Source organism: Andrena cerasifolii, chromosome 7 (assembly GCF_050908995.1).
Source record: "Andrena cerasifolii isolate SP2316 chromosome 7, iyAndCera1_principal, whole genome shotgun sequence".
Classification (NCBI taxonomy): Eukaryota; Metazoa; Arthropoda; class Insecta; order Hymenoptera; family Andrenidae; genus Andrena; species Andrena cerasifolii.
Window position 1 is genome coordinate 1,603,509 of NC_135124.1, and position 20,035 is coordinate 1,623,543.

The 20,035-nt window shown below is 38.1% G+C and overlaps 1 protein-coding gene and 1 pseudogene across 5 annotated transcripts in view; both read left to right on the top strand.

Annotated features, from left to right (window-relative positions):
• Positions 1 to 20,035, top strand: part of LOC143371638 (putative peptidoglycan muropeptide transporter SLC46) — a 160,202-nt gene that overhangs the window by 56,389 nt on the left and 83,778 nt on the right. For all 4 annotated transcript variants that reach the window (XM_076817053.1, XM_076817052.1, XM_076817051.1 and 1 more), the window contains one exon: positions 18,211 to 18,312. In XM_076817053.1, coding sequence (XP_076673168.1) covers positions 18,211 to 18,312 — 102 coding nt within the window. The remainder of the gene's footprint in view (positions 1 to 18,210; positions 18,313 to 20,035) is intronic.
• On the top strand, positions 7,830 to 9,463 carry LOC143371173 (uncharacterized; annotated as a pseudogene). The gene is made up of 2 exons (XR_013085983.1): positions 7,830 to 8,754; positions 8,863 to 9,463. The product of XR_013085983.1 is annotated as an uncharacterized LOC143371173 (transcript).

Here is a 20,035-nt window from a genome sequence, read left to right on the forward strand (position 1 = left end):
GACATTCAGAAAATGTTCTGAAAATGTTGGCGCAGCACGTCCTCAGGACAACCCATTTTGTAAATAAGACCTTCCTACAACATTTAAAGAACTTAATGAGGACGTATAGGGGATAAATCTAATAATTCTATATAAATGTCATCTTCTCGGGACATTCTTCGGACGTACATAAGATTTCTTTGTGCTATTTGGGTTGCTGGCGAACATCATTCTGGCGGTTATACTGATCTGAAACAAAACACGCAAATTTTTTCTTAATCCGTATATATGTAATTATCGGGTGAACTAGAATGAGTGTAAAATGTTGAAAAACACAAATACCCATACAGTACATTTCGTTGCAGCAACGTTGCCGTGCAATATCCCAGTGGCAACGATCTTACAATATTCCTGCAACATTGCGCGCACATCGACTTGCAATGTTCCAGTGGCAACGCCCTAGCAAAACTGCGCACACATTGCCGTGCAATACTGTAGTGAAAAGTTGTGGGAACATTACAACAATATTCTGAAGCAACTATGACTGTGGATTCTACAGCGTGCTTCATTTAACTGGACACGCAAGAATATCTCATTGGCCGTTGAAGATATGAAAAAAGTATTATCGCGAGAGATGTTTGTACATGAAATTATAGAGGAGATTTGAAGATCAATTTATTTTTTTTTTAGCTAGAGTAAGTACTATATATTTTAATGTGTGAAATTATTATTATTATTAAACGTCTTTATTGCACAAACACGTATATACAATCAAGAAAGAGAAAAGAGAGAAGAAAAGACAAATGCAAAGGTTCAGTCTAAAGACTTTTCCAACCTAACCTAAAATGACACTGCGTGTAAAATTTAATACGCACCTATAGTGTTACAAATCCCTAATGGGGATGTCAAATGAGCCTTCGTTTTTTAATAATTTTAGTTTAAAGTTTTGCACGGTAGGAGTATAAGTTCGAATACGTAAGCGTCGTAAGCAATCTTATAAATCAGCGGTTGTAGCTGCGGCTGTAAAGTGTTCGTCTACGATGCTACAGGTCGCGTGGGTTCGAATCTCCGTGGGGAAAAAGAATATTTTATGAGAAAAAGATACACGAGCTTCATACTACTATGATTCTGCACACATTTATGTGGTCGCGTCCCTCACAGACACATATATTATATAACTTTATTTTTATTTTTGGCCCTACTGCCCGAAACGTTGCGGGACCATTGCTGTAAAATCTTCGAAACGTTGCGGGATCATTGCTATAAAATCTCCGAAACGTTGCGCGACCATTGCTGTAAAGTCTCCGAAACGATGCGTGATCATTGCTGTAAAATCTCCGAAACGTTGCGAGAATACACACCTGCAATATTGCCCAGAGCGGACATAGGAGTGAACCTGCAACGTCTCTGGAATGATTCGGTGCAACATTGCAATCTTGCATCGCAATATTGCCATAGCATTGCTGCAACGTTACTCCAACTTTTGGGGAAAGCTTTTGTTAGTTTTCTGTGTTGCAAAATTGGATTTTTGCAAATAATTACTTCATTCTAGTTCATACGATAACCACACTTATATACAGGGTATTACTCTACTTATAGTCAATACTTTGGGGGATGATTCTACAGGCAAATATAAGTCGAAAATCAAGAGTGACGAAATTGCGGTAAATGCTTCGTTTATTAATTACTAGCATGTCCCATGTCGGCTGCGCCCGAGTTATTAGCGTGACTGATTCATGTTTATTAAAATTAAGGTGAATGTCCCAAATTCTGCTCATTTAAGAGGTTACTCGTCAGAAAGAAGGTGTACAAAATTTGTTTGTGATCAAAATTTGCAGAGTAATTGATTAATTCTTTAATAATAAATCAACCAGTCGAAAACTATTTAAGAAAGATATTTCAAGATGTTTAACTACTAGTAATTTGTAATTAAATATAATGCTCTAAATGTCCGTATTTCTGCTCACGAAAAATAGCGATGTACGTATTTCTACTCACCATTTCTACCAATTTCTGCTCAAATAATAAGTTGTCTTTTTAGGTAAAAATAAGTTACATCTTTTATGGAGATGTTTTATAACACAACAGTAAAGCATAAAATAATGATAAACAAAAAATAAAGTGTCTTTGAATAGAAATAGAGGTTACAACATATATTGAATTGTGAGGTTATGTTACTAAAATTTTGGTGAGTAGAAATGCGGACATGCCGGTGATTCACTTAATGCTAAACCTAATCACCTGTTTTCTACTTAAAAAATTAAACATAGTAAAAAAATCTACATTCAGAGCACAATGCGGTATCTGTTTTTGTCATTAAATAAGAACTTTTACTGCAAAAACTATTTTCTGCCCAATTATCGAATACCAATAGTGACCCTGTTCCTTAGCACAACCAGCTAAAACTTGGTCGAAAAATCATGAGTCTCTCATTTTAAAAGTTTTTCGTTGCTTACGCTGCACTTCGATTAATCCCAAGCTCGTGCAACACTCGCGTAAATGTTCAAATATTTTAGAATTATTTTGTTGCAACTATGGTACAAACGTAACGCTTATAATAATAAGAAAAATACGACATGAGCAGAAATGGGGACGTGAGCACAAATTAGGACGCACCTTATGTGTTTCCTAATACAGGAGGTGGACCTGGCGATGATTTAGAAAAAGCGGGACTCATTCTAAATTGCATGGTAGATCGTGGCACCCCATATATTTTGGAAGCTGTACTCTGTGACATTCCTTTTTGCACAGCATCTATAGCTTGTATGATTTGTTCATCAGATATTTTTTCCCATATTTATCACTTTTTTTTTACTTTTGGCATTTATTACTGTAGGGTAATTCAGTTCTACTAAAAAATTTAAAATTTTTACAATTCATCTACTAGGTAATCACAATTTATTTTTTAACTTCAATTTAATTAAATAAATTCAGTAATCAAATTGAATAATCCAATTAATTAAATCAAATTTCTTTTTAATTCCAATTTAATTAAATAAATTGAATCATGAAATTGAATTTGAATACACCAATTAAAATTCAAATCACAAGAAACTTAAAATATAACTATACAATGTAACATACCTAATAGTACTTCTTCTTTTTATTTAATTGTACTATAATTATGTAAATGTTGAATCTTTTTTAATAACGATCGTTTCAATACGGCTAATGAACAGGGGGCCAATAACTATTTTACCGTTACCATGATTATAAAATAGTCGCCGGCCGCCCGGCCAATTACTGCCATTCAACATTATTCATATAACAGTTGTGGCCCCCAGTAATTTTCATAATATATATATATATAATTTTAACATATAAATAATTGTTTTAAAAGTATTAACCTTTATTTGAGGCACTGAGAGCAACAACGGACTAACCCCGCATTTTTTTTCGAAATTGAGTAATATACAGGGTGTCCCACTAAGGAGTGGACAGCGCGATATCTCTTAAAGTATTGTCGATAAAAATATAAAAAAAATAGGGAATTGCATGGTTCGAGGGGGCCCATTTATTAGCGCGAACGAATTTTGTTTTCGATTATTATTTTAAAAGATACGATGGTCAAGTTCGGTTTTTCAAATGGAACTATTTTTTTTGAAGACCTGAGTTGATAGTGCGTTCCAAGACAAATTCAATAAGCTTTAATGTATACACTTTATTTCCACTGGTTTTTAAGATATTGCGCTTGCAAATTTACTGATTTTCACTGCAAGAAACCCCTCTGGAATGGCAAAAACCGGGGGCGGTCTTACTGGCGCCACGGGTGGCACTGCCTGTTGAAATGGATACTTACCTGCCAAAGGTCTACGCCAGAAATGGCAGGCCCAATGGCTGGACAATTCTTTTCCGTCAGAAATGCTACTTAGGTAGGTACATCTGCGGTATCGAGAAGCGCATCGTTACTTTTATTTCGCACTTGCTTCTACGCTAGGATGGCCGGTTCTTTTGGGAGGGATGCACATCTGATTGGTCCTAATACAATCTGCTGCCTATAGTTTAGAAATTTGGTCTAGCAATTTTCACACCTCCTAACCTAACCAATCGAGCTTGCATCCCTCCCAAAAGTACCGGCCATCCGAGCGTAGATGCAAGTGCGAAATAAAAGTAACGATGCGCTTCTCGATACCGCAGATGTACCTACCTAAGTAGCATTTCTGACGGAAAAGAATTGTCCAGCCTTTGGACCTGCCATTTCTGGCGTAGACCTTTGGCAGGTAAGTATCCATTTCAACAGGCAGTGCCACCCGTGGCGCCAGTAAGACCGCCCCCGGTTTTTGCCATTCCAGAGGGGTTTCTTGCAGTGAAAATCAGTAAATTTGCAAGCGCAATATCTTAAAAACCAGTGGAAATAAAGTGTATACATTAAAGCTTATTGAATTTGTCTTGGAACGCACTATGAACTCAGGTGTTCAAAAAAAATAGTTCCATTTGAAAAACCGAACTTGAACATCGTATCTTTTAAAATAATAATCGAAAACAAAATTCGTTCGCGCTAATAAATGGGCCCCCTCGAACCATGCAATTCCCTATTTTTTTTATATTTTTATCGACAATACTTTAAGAGATATCGCGCTGTCCACTCCTTAGTGGGACACCCTGTATATAGTAATAATATATTTCAATAGGCTCTGCTAATAATATAAAATAGAAAACAAAAATTTCAATGCGGGTTAGTCTGTTGTTGCTCTCACTGCCTAATTTATCAATACATACAGAATATGAGAGATATAGATATCATAAATACATTAAAATATTCGGAAACTGTCAACTGTACTCCCATGGGTTTTTGATTGAATCGCTGTAATTTTCAAAAAACGGAGAGAAAATATTAAACAGGGTCGTCAGGGCATCTCTAACAAGGAGAGATTCCCAGCTGTCCGCCTCCGATTGCTTTGAATTTTGGATATGTTTTAGAGGGCCGAAAAAGAAGAAATACGTGCCCTTTTTATTTTGGCCTGCTTGAATGTTTAGGGGTTGAAACCACCCCTCCAAAGTTCATACGGGGTACAAAATTGTGTTGAGTAAAACTTCATTTAAATTTCATTTGCGTCATAATTTACTGTATGGACGATGTTCTTGTCGTTACTCACCCTTATTGGAGGGTAAACTACCCGCAATCGTTTAAATACGTATTTGAGAGACTTGAAAAGTGTCAAAAATGTCATAAAAAAAACTTAAAAAAACCATAGACAAATTATTTTATGACGACACATCAGGGGTTTTATGCCCTCCCATTGTTACTGACAATGAGGGGCGAACAACCCCTAGTTAGTCAGCTACGTCGCGCGTATATAAGATATTTAAAAGGCGCGTAAGCTTTGAACGAATACAAAGGTAATTTAGGTAAATAGTACTTTATAAAGATGGAGTTCTAAATTGTCATTATAATTACAAATACTCTCAATGGGAGTTCAATAAGCAAAAATTAAAATATTGGAAAAAAAATGAGGAAGCCAAGTGCCAATGAATTGGCAGCGGTTTTTGTTTCATACGGTACATATGTGGTCAGCTGCATTTGACTTGAATCTTTTTCCCCACGCTATTGTTATGGCGCTAAAAATAGCACTTACATCGAGTTACGCGATATTTTCTGCAAGATTGCAGTACGTTGTTTTTCGAAAATTGGTTTGTTCTTCAGTCACATCTGAGTGCTTCACGTGTTCACAGAATTTGTAACTACAGTTCTCGCAATTAAAAATGATTATTAATCCGCTGAACGTGATCAATTTATTATTAGTAACATTTCAAAGTATGTACTTGATGGCAACTCCTATAACAAGGGAGGAAGTACAATTAAAAGAATCTATACAAAAGATGTTGCTTGATAGCATATTTGAATTTAATGTAGTCCAAGATTCGGAAGAGCTTTCATTGGACTTTATGGATCAGTTTAAAGAGTGCGAAGTTGAGCCTGTTGATGAAGATCATAATGATGAAAATTGGTCTGAAGAAACATATACAGGAGTTTGTTCTCAACGTGATAAAGATGTTGATGTTGACTATAAGCGGAGAGCAGTTGCATTTTGGAATGGCGGAGGAAAAGAGCGTAAAGGCGGGATCTCCCCGCGATTGGTCGCAGCGACTGGTCGCAGTATACTGGTGCAATGGGAAAGCATGTATCTGTTCTCCTACAAGCGACTGCGATCGTCGGGTTTACGCCAGACGTAGGAGCCTAACGCGAGTTTGAGTACCAGCCTAGGCTACTCGAGAGACAAGACAATGCGACGAGGGTCTGTTTCCCATTATACCTAGTCGCAGGCTGGGCACTGCGACCACCGGTCGCTAGACTGCTCCCGGAGGGAGTCTAGCAACCTGTCGCACTGCGACCCATTGCCACAGTATGACATAATCCCAAGAAATAAGGAAAGAAGTCAGAATTCAAAAGATATGGGAGTATGTATTTTTATGTTACCTGTAGACTACTAATACGAGCACCTAAAAACGGTAAAAATATGACGTCTACTTCTGATCTGTGTGCAAACACGTGTCTATGATTATATGTATTTTTCGCGCAAAATTTTAAATCGCGTGTTTTAATTTTTGGTGATATAAAAGAAAAAAAAATTTGGGGCCCCAAATGAGTAGTGTCGATTCTGTTAAGTAATAGCAAATAATTAGTTACATACAGTTTTTTTTCCATACGAAACCAATTGAAATATTGTCAGCAATCATCCCCTTTTGAGTTCCACTTCCGGGAACTTCTGAACAAACTTTTTCTTTGTTTTCTAATCAACATAATCTACGTGTATTCTATGTCGCACAGTGGAGGTAAATGCCCAAAAATGGGAAAAAATGCAACATCCTGTATTTTGCATTTAAAAATGCCGAATATTATTAAGGAAATTGATACTAAAAGTGTTAATATATAAGTTTGACGTTATTAAGAAAATAACGTCAATTCGTCATAAATTGGCGTCAATAGTTTCAATAAAACTACAAGAATTTGATAAATATGCCATGGAATGTGCAGTGTTCCATGATGTAGCGTGATGACTGATGCCCTAAATGGATTGTTAGCGGGTCACGGTTTACTACAGCTTTATGACACTAGTCCTTCGGCCCCCTACGCGATATAAAGTAATTCGGAACCATCTGTCAAGTAACTCGTAGAACATCGGAACAATTTTTAGGATTAATCCCCAATTGCTACAAGCTAATTCCTCTACGTCCGGCAGGCAATAAACCGTGTTTCGCTACAGTATAAAATAATGATAAGCATGGTTTAAATTAATTGACACTTCTCTCTACACATTTGCTTTCCCTCCGTAATTCTTGTAGCTTCTGCTCTTACAATCATAAAGACTTATCCTCGATCAATTTTTTGCCCTATGCAGTCGAAAGCTGCAACTCCGTCGACATTTTAGACACTTGTCACCCACACACACAAAAGGTGGCACTTGGAAGCACTTTACAAGGTATGCACGTGATGCCGCCCTGCTTCGTCCTCAGGTCAAATTTGAGACCAATCCCGTATCTCTCGAATATAAACACGCGTTGGAATATTAAAACAAAAGCGCGCGCTGACGTATTCAGATGTGAGAGAAGGTGGGCCATTGGGAGGATAGAATATTTTTAGCTACAATTTTTTCTATAATTTTTAAAATCTTTATTCCTGGCTTCTTTTTGGGTCTTCTTTCTGGGTTTTTACTTTTTTTAGGAGCACATATTAGTAATTTACAAGAAATATTCTGTACTTTGCATTTCTAACTCCACTGCGTTGTATCAAATATTATAAAAGATTAAACACGATTTATTATTATTATTATCATAAATATATAAAAATACATAATCCTCCCCCAACTTTTGAATTCTGACTCGTTTCCTTGTTTCTTGGGATTCTGCCCCACTGTGGCAATGGAATTGGCCGCAGGTAGGAGTGTGCTGATCGTCCCGAGGCTCGAGTCCCTGGTCCTCGGGACGGGTCGGAAAATTTCGGGTGGGGTCGCGATACTTTCGTAAGTTTCCGGCCCGTCCCGAACCCGAAAAGTCGGCTACCCGCACACCCCTGGTGGCACGCAAGGAAATTCAGCCTAGGCCCAGTCGTTGGGTCAAATCGCTGCGACCAATCGCGGGTAGGAGGATCCTACCTTAATCTTAATACAGTTCAACATAATTTTAAATATGTTTCTTCTGAACGGCAATTACGGCGATGGCCTCATCAAATTGAAGCAGGAGGAACCAAACGAGAAAGATTAGCACAAATTTCCCAGTATGTAATGCAAAATTTGAGGGAAGCTATTGATGCCGGTTATATTTTACATGACAGAGATATTCGACGATGGGATTTGAAGGCATATAAGGAGCAGGGTAATGATAACATGGTTTTTAAAGCTTCTAGATTTTAAAGAAGCTCATTGCATTGTTTCACGGAAAATAATCAAATTTGTTACACGAGCAACAATAGAAGACGATGAAGTATTAAAAGTCAGAGGTACAGACTTTGTTAAGGAAGTAAAGCCTTTGAGTGCCAGAATCGGACCTGACAATATATATCATTCAGACCAGAGTGGATTTCAATTAGAAATACATTCTTGACGCACCTTAGCAGTGCAAGGCACAAAAAAGTAGAATGTGTTGTACAATCTGTATTTTCAACGACACATAGCTATACAATGCAAGCAACCATAACTGCGGATGGAAGATTGTTGTCACCCCTCTTTATGGTCTTGCAAGAAGCAAATGGAGAATTTGGACCAGTAATTCAAAAAACATTATTTAAGCCAACGAACGTGTACGTGACGGCATGAAAATCTGGAAAACTCACATCTGGTAATGTATATTTTGAAATTATCTTAATTAAAGATAAATTTTATTCATAATTGAAAATTAACTATACATATATGTGTAGTTACAACGGATGTTAATTTAATATTGCAGCTCATTTCAAAACCTGGTTGGAAGAAGTCTGTTTTCCTAAAACCAAACAAACAAATGTGTTGTTGCTAGACTCTTGGAGTGGGCACTGTGAACAAGATGTATGTGATGCGATACCAGTGGGCAAAGAAATTGTAATTAAGATGATACCAAAACGTACCAGTGGACAAATCAACCTCTAGATGTTTATGGATTTAGGGTGTGGAAGAATTATGTTAGGCGTTTCTCCGACGATGTACTCTTGCATAACTATGACGTTAATCTTCATTTAAGAAATAATGTAATTAAATTACAATCACATGTACGCAACCAATTGTCTTCACCCATATATATAAATCTATTCCAGTATCCTTGGTATAAAAATGGATACACCGAACAAAAGTTAGGAGATTTTGTGAATCCTGTAGATTTTGCTTTTGAACAGAATACGGAAATGAAATGTGCACTCTGCGATGAAACACCGATAGTTAGATGCTCCTGGTGTAAAAAAGCATATTGTTTAAAGAATTTTTTCATGAATACCACTTTGAATAATACTTTTGTAACAAATATGAACCGTAAGGTCTCCGATAAACCCCCTAAACATTCAAGCAGGCCAAAATAAAAAGGCACGTATTTCTTCTTGTTGCGTCCTCTAAAACATATCCAAAAACCAAAGCAATCGGAAATGGACACCTGAAAATCTTATAACTTTGGGGGTTGGTTCACCCCCTAAATATGAAAACGGGCCGCTATAAAAAACACGTATACCTTATTTTTCGGTCCTCTAAAACATATCCCAAATTCAAAGAAATCGGAGGCGGACACCTGGGAGCCTCTACTTGTAAGAAGGAAGCAGTTTTTCCGATGAAAAATGCTTCTTTAAAATGTCCAACTTTAAGGGTTCGTCTCAATTACAATTTTTATTAAATTTTATTAATACTTTCAATTTCGGAGGTGTTGGACATTTAGGAAGTAGTATACATTCAGTAGATTTCGATAGGAGAAAGATCATTTTGGGACTGAATGTCCCCTACTACCCCTATTTCGATCACTGTGTGTCGTACCGCCGACATTGATGGCACCGGTGGCATATCACGTGAAGGTATGTGTAATATTGTTGTGAGGTTGCCGGGGCTGAGATTCTCCCTGAGAATCTCGTCGGTTGCCGTGGCTGGTCTCTGAAGGGTCGTCCTCCGGGCTCCGATAGTACGGGTGTAGATGCCGGGAACGGGGATTCGGTATGAACCGAAGGTAGTGGATCTTTAGCCGGTTTAAGAGTTGGAACTCACCGTAGAGTGAACAAAGATTTATTGAGCTTGAACTGACAATGGCGCGGCGATCACGGTAGTGATCGCTAATCGATTCGCAAAAGTTGAGTGCGCGAGCCCCGTTTGGGCGGTGGTTATATATGGTCATTTTGGGTCACGATGGGGCCTAATGGTCGCTGTCCGATGACCCGTGGCTGTGCAACGTTCGTTATCCGCGCATCGTTCGCGGATTCCTTAGCATTGGGACACGTCTTGCGGGCTCGATGCTAAACGGTGGTTGTTTCACAACAATATGTGTGTGAACACACAGGAACATTCGGTAGTGTCGGCTCCAGGGATCGGCGGACTTAAGCTACGCTGATGCAAGCCGCAGTTCAAGCACACATAACCACCGCTCCTGTAGGTATTTCCCCCTCTATCAGCGTAGCTTAAGCCCGCTGATCCCTGGTCGGCTCGCTTTTGGGTGCTAACGTCACTTATGTCGCCGGGTAAGGATACGAACAAGAGCGCTCGCTTCCGCGGGACCGACCGACAGTGCGGCACATTAACGTTGTAATCTTATTTTTTCGAAACGTAATTTCAAACATAAATGTCACAGGTAAAAATTTATCACATCGGATTCCGGCGGAATTCAAATGAATCGGCAAACTCTCCGCTTAAAAATGAGCCTAAGATAATGAGGTTTCGGGCATCCCTCGCGGAGATACATCAAGTTGAAGAAAAAATGGAATTTGCAGAATTTTTAAGCATATTTTCGAAAGGACGTGGCACACCGAAAAGTTAACCGAATCGAAAAAGCAAAAAATGCGTCTGAAAAAGAAAAGACTGATCTTTTTATTGCTTTTTCATGAACGTTCTACGATGCTTGCATCGCTTGCTAGAAGCATTTAAATTTAAAAAAACGATTTTTGCTTTAAAATTGAAAAACTCGGCCAGAAATAATCACACGAGAAATTAATAACTCTGTTTTTACACAGGAAAGTGGTCGCTTTCTACTGGTGTAAATTGAATCTGTGTAAAAAATGTCATACTCCCCGTGGAACATCGCAAACATTATATCGCTATAACTTTGCCGAAAAGCAATTCAGCTAATATCTGAAAAAGTGGCTGAAAGTAGAGATTCCACGCTTTCAAAACATATTTTCAAAATATCGGTACGACTATTTTTGCCGGACCATGTGGACTTGCCCTTATTTTTCGGATTCCTAGAGGTGACCCTTTAATGTCAGGATATATTCGAGTATTTTATACTAAATAGAGGCGTAAAAATGTATTGGTCATACATACATGCAAACTTAGAATTACCCTTTCGCATTAGATCTTGTTGAATGGTAGTATCAATCTGTACTTGAAATTCCTGAATTTTTTTACAAGAGGAATGTTTGTAAGGAAAACAGGACAATGATGTGATAACGACTCAAACTCGACGGAAATAATTAAACGGAGACTGTGATGAACGAACTTGTTGTATAACACTGAGTATTCTTATATAATGTCAGGTAATAACACGTCGCAATTGCTTGCGATAAATTCCCATCGCTATTTCTTTGTTATCTGAAAATTATGTGGTAAATAAAATTATTTTTGCAATCATTCTCGCACATCGTGCTGAACATTAATAAAGGCCCTATTAGTTTTAAAATAAGTAACATTCTTTACTCCTGATAGGCAAAAATTTGAAATCTGAAAAAATTATTGTAGGAGGAAAAAGTCCTGAAAAAATGTAAGTTTAGTGCAGAAATAAATTGTGTCTCAGGACATCCTGAACTAATATTAAAAAGAGTTAACGCATGATTTTTAAATGCTTAGTCTATAGAAGAAACTAGTCATATGCAAAATGTTGGAGCTGTACGTACAATATCTACGCGTAATTGTTTTTCTCACGCGAATCATATCGCGAATTGTATCCATGGTATAATTTTCCCCGGATACTACTTTTCATGAATTGTATTTAACGTGATTGCCAAGATTTTCATCCGAGTAGTCAAACTGACAATGAGTAGCAAAATTTTCTGCATAGAGGGGGACGGTTGTATATTTTATTAGGCACGTTCCTAGCATCGCAATCGTGGAAAAACTTGGAGAATGTTACCGCAGGCGCCATGACAGTATGGTCTTCTTTACTGTCATAGAACATCTATATTTAAACATAATAATCTATTCAAAGAAAAAGTAGGTCATAATGAATAAGCCTAATGGCGAAGAGCAATCTTCTGTGTGCCACTTTCAACTTAATTTTGAAAGCCATTATAAATCGTATCGCGGACAATGAAGCAACATAGCAGAAGTAACGCTGCACACGATCTGCAATTCTGAAAAACGTTTTGACCATGATCTTTCATGCAGTCCAAGCGGAACCGTACCACCCACATCGATTTAAAGCATTGTAATCCGTAGTTTGCAAAGCTGCAGTTGATTGTCATTATTATGATTCTAATTTTCAAACTTTGGTAAAATAAGAAAAAATTAGATCTTGCTACTAAATGATTAACTAAATAAACGTTTAATATATTTTAAATGTAATAAGATACATGTAATCTTCTTTATGGAGGAATGAACACTTATACCTATATTGTAAAATTATGTTAAGCGTGTGAAACTCGTACAGTTTATAAAATTGGTATGAGAACTCTGTTTAGAGTTAAATTCCGCATGTATTATACAATATGAAACTAAAAATGTAGTAGATGCAAGTAAAAGAATACAAAAAGTGAAAACGAAAATTTGAAAATATAAAATATCTACAAAATATGCAATTATAATTCTCAAATTTTATATTTGTTTAATGGCATCGATTCAATTTATAAGTAATTTTGTACATTTCATAATACATGAAACAAAATACCAGATACACAAATTTTCGTTCTTATAAAGGCCGCCACACACGCTCCTTCTTGCCGTTCGATTTACTGGTACAGACGGCTCAAACGATTGTGGCCGATCGAGATTTGATTGCGGGCTAGATGGTTGGCCTATTTTCGTCGCTAACATTCTACAGTATTTCATGAATATGGTTTAGGGTGTTGCCAAGCCACAGGTTCCCGTCTAGAGCACTTCTATTTCGTGAGGAAAACATCATTTTTAGCTCCAATGCACACCAGCGACATACGTCATTTTACAGCCACGTCAATGTAACGTTGTGTGGCAGCAGCACATATATGTATATGGAGAGATATATAAAATATACATGTATATTTTGCGGCAGGACTGTCGTATCGACGCGACCACAAAATGACGCATGCCGCTCGTGTGCACCGGGCCTAACCTACACTTTGTTGGCAGTTTTGTAACCGTCGGAGGAAGAATTCAAGAGTAATGCTGGACAAACAAGGTTTGAGATTAGATAGGAATACATGGATTTGATTGGTAGGACTGGGGTACAAATTCGAGATCGGACATTTTGTCTAGTTATATACCTTCCTACAAAGTTTTGTGGGTTCTGGGGTAAAGGTCCCAATTACTGACACTTTAAGCGTTGACTCTGACATTATCTTATAGTTTTGTACTTATAGACTAAAAGTAGGTATATGTTGTTCTTGTTATTTATTATTGTTTAATATGTTTACTTGATGAAAAAAATTTGGTGGATCTTAAAACTTCGATTTTTATGTATAAATTCATCAAGTTCAAAAATATATTTCGGGATCTATTATTGACACCCTTAAAATGTATTTGACTTAATTACGATCACCCCAATTACTGCCAGCTAATCTAATACTGTTTATCTCATTTTAAGGTTATGTCGTCTCATGTACATGAGAAACTGCTGCTATGACAGTAATATCAAAATGCTTGAAACACTTGTACCAATCACTGTCACCCAATTAATAAATAAACAGACTTAATGAATCGTTGAATTCCGATCGTTATTAGTTTCTATGAAGCTTATATTATCTAAAACATTATATTTTGTTATGTCAATAGCTTAAATATTACAATTACAGAATTTTCTTTAACGTCTTGCTTTCTCTTTTGCTAGTAAGGAAGCCGTCGTTTTCACTCTCCTAATATCCATTTAAAATGTTTGATCGTTTCATCCAAATTAACGAAGAAAAAATTAAGTGCTGTTTTTTGTATCGTATAAATTACAGTTTCAATTGTATGTTAAATTTTTTTATGTGTCATTTCACAAGATTTATTCGTTATTTTAAGTAAAACAGCTTAGGGTGACAGTAATTGGGTCATTTACCTTATATACTATGAGTTAGTATTCTACTTTACATTAACCCTTTCGCTACGTGCGCCGGATATTATTGGAAATGGGTTATGAAATAAACTGTAAAACAGTATATTCTTTATAAACTCTAGTTTATTTTACACAGCTCGGAAGGACGTCGTATCGTGCTGAAGGCAAGACTCGAAGTGAAGAGAAAACGCAAAGGCAATTCGAAAAGTCCGTTGTCCACTTGAAAAGGGACAGGCCTGCGTTCTGTCTCTTACCCTTGCAGTTAGAATAAGGATTCCCTAACAGACCCATGGGCCCGCTGGCCTCTGGTTTATTGCTTTTGTCAGCGGTTCTCATACGTAACCAAATTCATTTTTGTGTTACCAACAATCCAACAGATATATCCCGCATCCATCTGATGACCTGTGTGTACGAGCGCCGGATATATCCGGCGTCACGGAACGAGTTGCCGATCCTAGTCAGCATCTCTGGTAGTTAAAAAAAAATAAAAAAATTTTTTTAGAAAAAACACTTTCGTGGAAATGTACGCCATAACGAAAGGGTTAATGAGGCGTCCAAAGAGTTACTCTGTGATTCTTCAGCGACGCCTGTCAAAGAAATTCCGCTTGGTACCCCGTGCCGAGGATAAGACCCCGCAGTGCCTCACCGAATTCTATGGCTTTCAACCCTCGGCGGGGTTGGAGTACCTATTAAGAAGTGAGAATTCTCGGAGTTCCGCATTTCTCATCAAATCTCTGCGAAAATGACGTCAATCGATTCTTATATATTACCGATGAAACTAGCACCAAGAACTACGTAATTCGGAGCATAATGAAGAAAATTAGATGAAAAATTAATTTTCAAAATCTCCATCTAATTTCGTTAAAAATAGTCCGATTTACATGTGATTTGGTATGCTTTTCATCGGCAAATCGTAAGAAAACCATGGGTGTCACTTCCATATCGTTACAATAAAGACTAACTAATTCAGTTTTTCTGAAACAGGTATGGATCCTGGGGTCGGCGCCCTGCAATCGAAGGTGAAATATCCATTACAACGTACCTATTAAGAAATTCTTTATTCTTCATTTTATCGATATGAAAGTGACACCAATGGATTCCAGGTGTTCTCCCGATTAAAATTATACACAAATATCATGTAAATCGGACTATTTTTAACGAAGTTAGATATAGATTATGGAAATAAATCATTCATCTAATTTTCTTCATTACGTTCCAAATTACGTCGTTCTTGGTGTTAGTTTCATCGGCGATACATAAGGATCGATTGGTGCATTTCAGCAGAGATTTGATGAGAAATGCGGAACTCCAAGATTTCTCACTTCTTAAGGGGAGAAGCCATTGTGATTTTTTTTCATCCAATTTTTCTTCTTGTGCATTTTCATAATGTTTGAGGTCTCGAAAATATATTTCAAAGTGGATATCGAAAAATTCTGGAACCTACGAAAGGTTTTGTGTAGGTACTTAGCGTAGCGCTCAGAACCGAGTGCACGCTTAGATAATTTGGTGTCAATCGCCCGATTAGTTTATGTTCAAGGATCCAAATGTATCTAAGAAGAAGGATTAGAACTTATACAGGGTGTCCCACCTAAGACTGGACACCGCGATATCTCCCAAAGTATTGGAGATAAAAAATTTAAAAAAAAATGTAATTGAATGGTTCGAGAGGGCCAATTCATTAGCCGAGACAATTTTTTTTACTATTATTTTAAAAGATACGATGGTCAAGTTCGGTTTTTCAAATGGAACTATTTTTTTTGAAGACCTGAGTTGATAGTGCGTTCCAAGACAAATTCAATAAGCTTTAATGTATACACTTTATTTCCACTGGCTTTTGAGATATTGCGCTTGCAAAATTACTGATTTTCACTGGAAGAAAACCCTCTGGAATAGCAAGGACGGGGGTCGGTCTTACTGGCGCCACGGGTGGCATTGCCTGTAAAAACTGATACCTACCTGCCAAAGGTCTACGACAGGGTTTGCAGGCCCACAAGCTGGACAATTCTTTTCCGTCAGAAATGCTACTTAGCTAGGTACATTTGCGGTATCGAGAAGCGCACCGTTACTTTTATTTCGCACTTGCATCTACGTTCGGATGGCCGGTTCTTTTGGGAGGGATGTAAGTTGGTTTGGTTAGGTTAGGAGGAGTGAAAGTTGCTAGACTAAATTTCAACCATAGGAAGCAGATTGTATCAGAACCACTCGGATTTGCATCCCTCAAAACGGCTGCTGTCTAAGAGGCCCTCTTCACAGAAATACCTCCTCCCTAATGCCTACCTTCTCTCGCACGGAATACGTCAACGCATGCTTTTGTTTTGATATCTAAGCTCGTGTTTATACCCCCTTTCTTCCTGTGTCTCTCCACGAGGAGTATTGCCGGTAGATTGTAGGAGCGTAGATGTCTGGATGCCAGTTGTTGAATTCAGGACACGATAGAAACACTTTATTACAAAATACACATGTACTGTAATTAAAGTAAATCGTATTCCTCATCGGGCCTCTTCAAGAGAGCAGCCGTTTGTGAGGGCTGCAAATCCGATTGGTTCTGATACAATCTGCTCCCTATGGTTGAAATTTAGTCTAGCAACTTTCACTCCTCCTAACCTAGCCAATCCAACTTACATCCCTCTGTAGAGAGAACCCTGTCGTAGACCTTTGGCAGGTAGGTATCAGTTTTAACAGGCAATGCCACCCGTGGGGTCAGCAAGACTGCCCCCGGTGCTTGCTATTCCAGCGGGTTTTCTTCCAGGGAAAATCAGTAAATTTGCAAGCGCAATATCTCAAAAACCAGTGGAAATAGTGTGTATAGATTAAAGCTTATTGAATTTGTCTTGGAACGCACTATCAACTGATCTCCTAAAAAAAAATAGTTCCATTTAAAAAACCGAACTTAATCGTCGTATCTTTTAAAATAATAATCGAAAAAATTCGTCTGCGCTAATAAATTGGTCCCTTCGAACCATTCAACGACATATTTTTTTTTTATCTCCAATACATTAGGAGATATCCAGCTGTTCAGTCTTCCCGCGGACACCCTGTATGTATTATCAGGTGGTAATAAAGATTTTTCGTAGAAAGTTACATTTCATTATAAAGGAATGCCTTGAAAGTATTTTCCACCGTCACAGTGGCGTCCCCCCTTAATAGGTATTCCAACACCTTGGAGGGTTGAAAGCCATAAAATTCGGTGAGGCACTACGGCGATGTGGCCCTCGCCATGGGGTACCAGGCGGTATTCCTTTGACAGGCGTCGCTGGAGAATCACCCTGTAGGTACCTACACGTACCTATACACTTATTCGTCACTTTGAATAAATTTTTATTTGGGATGAAAATTAATTCGAATAGAAAATTATTCGTTATTCTGGAATAACTTCGTTTTATTCACAATTCTTATTCGAGATCATTTGAATAAACATTTGTTCCATTAAAAAATTATTCGTTACTCTCGAATAACTTCATTTTATTCGAAATTTTTATTCGAAGATTATTCGAATAATTTCCTGCCGGAGTCCCTACTAGTTTCTACTCTGCTGCTCTCGGCGCAGCTAAGAACAATATGCCTCTGGGAGCCCCTAATTTATATCCGATCCTGCCGGTGGCCCACACGTTCCTTGCTGTGTTGTGGCAAATCAGAAACCCACAGAAAAATCCACCTCGCGGTGATCGAGTTTATGCCAGGCAATTGACGGTACGCACATACTAAATTGGCCGATATGTACACGTAAATCGAACGGCAAGAAGGAGCGTGTATGGCGGCCTACACCAAAACATTATGTTTATTTTACTTCATTTACACAGAGAATGAACAAACATCTCACAATAAATGAATCGATTTAACTGTTTCACAATACCGTCAAGATTGATATATACTAAACACAAATTGAAAATTTAATGCAGATAATTAAAATTTCAGGAGAAATGGCAGTGATGTACCTTTACATGAGGTATAGATACCATTGGAACGAAGTAATGTTCAGCATGTTTACCACATTTGCTATGGTAACGAATTTAATTGGTAAGTAAATACGTAATTTATCAATTTTTTAAACTAATGAACTCGTAATCAGCATGTCTTTTGTCCGGTGGTACAAGCGGAATGGTGATGACTACATGAAAAAATAAGAAAAAAATATACAATAAAATTTGGTCGTAACTCGCTTAGTTTTCGAGAAATTAACATTAATTTTTGCCGGGTACGGGAGCACCGAAGTGCTGTTATAAGCTCTTGAGGGGCACTTGTTAAGGAGAACGCTTCTCCTTTACTTTGGCTTCTCGCTTACAGTGGCGAGATGCGAATTTGTAAAGCCGGGTCCAGACCCGAATACGTATAGGTTGAGTAGGAGTAAGCGCGCACGTATATCCTAATGAGGGCGTGTTAAACTGGGTTTAAGCTGGAATTACATTAGTCCAGTCCAGTGATCCAGTCCAGCACTGGATTGGAACTGGAATAATGTAAACTATGTGTTCATTCCAGTACAGTGCTGTCATTCCAGCAGGTTTCGACTGGATCGAAAATCTACTTTTCGATCCAGTGTTTACCCCCGCCACCGAGAACACAAAATTCCAGCGTTACTGGAATCGTCTAGACGGCTAATACGACTAGAATAATGTAGACATCGATCGATTTCCAGTTGCACCATTCGCTTGATCCAGCAACTGGTTTAAGACTGGAATAATGTAGACATCGACTCGATTTCCAGTCCAACCACTCACTGGATCCAGCGACTGGACTAATGTACACCCAGCTTTAGGCTCGAATGTATATACACCTTAGAATCGGTGAGCGTGAACGTAATATGCTATGTAGTGTGGACGCATCATTCGTGGTCGCTCACCATACGCGACCCGACTTGCGAATTTCGCTGTCGGGTTTGCTCCAGACATCGAGGGTATTTGGAATGCATTACGCTCAGACTGGATGATACCTACAAGCAGATGAGATATTTTTCCCAAATTGCGTAGAAACTATTCCACGTCAACTCGATCACATTTTTATCTGGATCCCTGGGATGTTGATGATATTAAAATATATTGTAGTCCATAATTGGGGGGGGGGGGAGGTTTAAGTCATCGTTTTTCTGGTTTCAATATTGTTTAAAAAATACAAGCCTTTAACTGTCGCAGTTTTTTACGAAAACTGTCTTCACAAATGAATTTTTATATCCGAAACTATTAACGGTATAGAGTTCGGTTTTTTTGTTTTAATCGTGAAGGATGGATCTCTGTAAATAAATTTGTATTATATTCCAAACGACATTTTTGCATCATAAAAATAATAAAAATGTTTTGATTTTGCAAAGGACAATGTTAAGTCCCAGAGGGGGTTGCTGACCTCTAAGCGTGCAGCGAATGCTATACACTATTCGAAAGATCTCGCCAAGTCAAATTGATTGATACCATTTTTAACTTCGAAATCATATCACCTCGAAAAATGACCTCAAAGTTCGAGATTGTGCGGTTTTGAACAAAAGAAACCGGTTAGTAAAATCTCACCCGGCCCAAGGGACCTCGCGCAGGCATTTGAGGAAACACCGAGGGATGTAAGCGATACTCCAGTAGGATGGAGCGGCAAATGTGCCCCCTGACATTCATTCCAGGGCCTACGTCTACGCCATGAGCCACTGATCCATTGGCAATTTCGTACTGAGCATTAGAAAAGGAGCCCATGCGGCGAATGTAGTCCCAACACGGCCCTGAAATGAAAGTCATGGGGCACATTTGCCGCTCCAGCCTGCTAG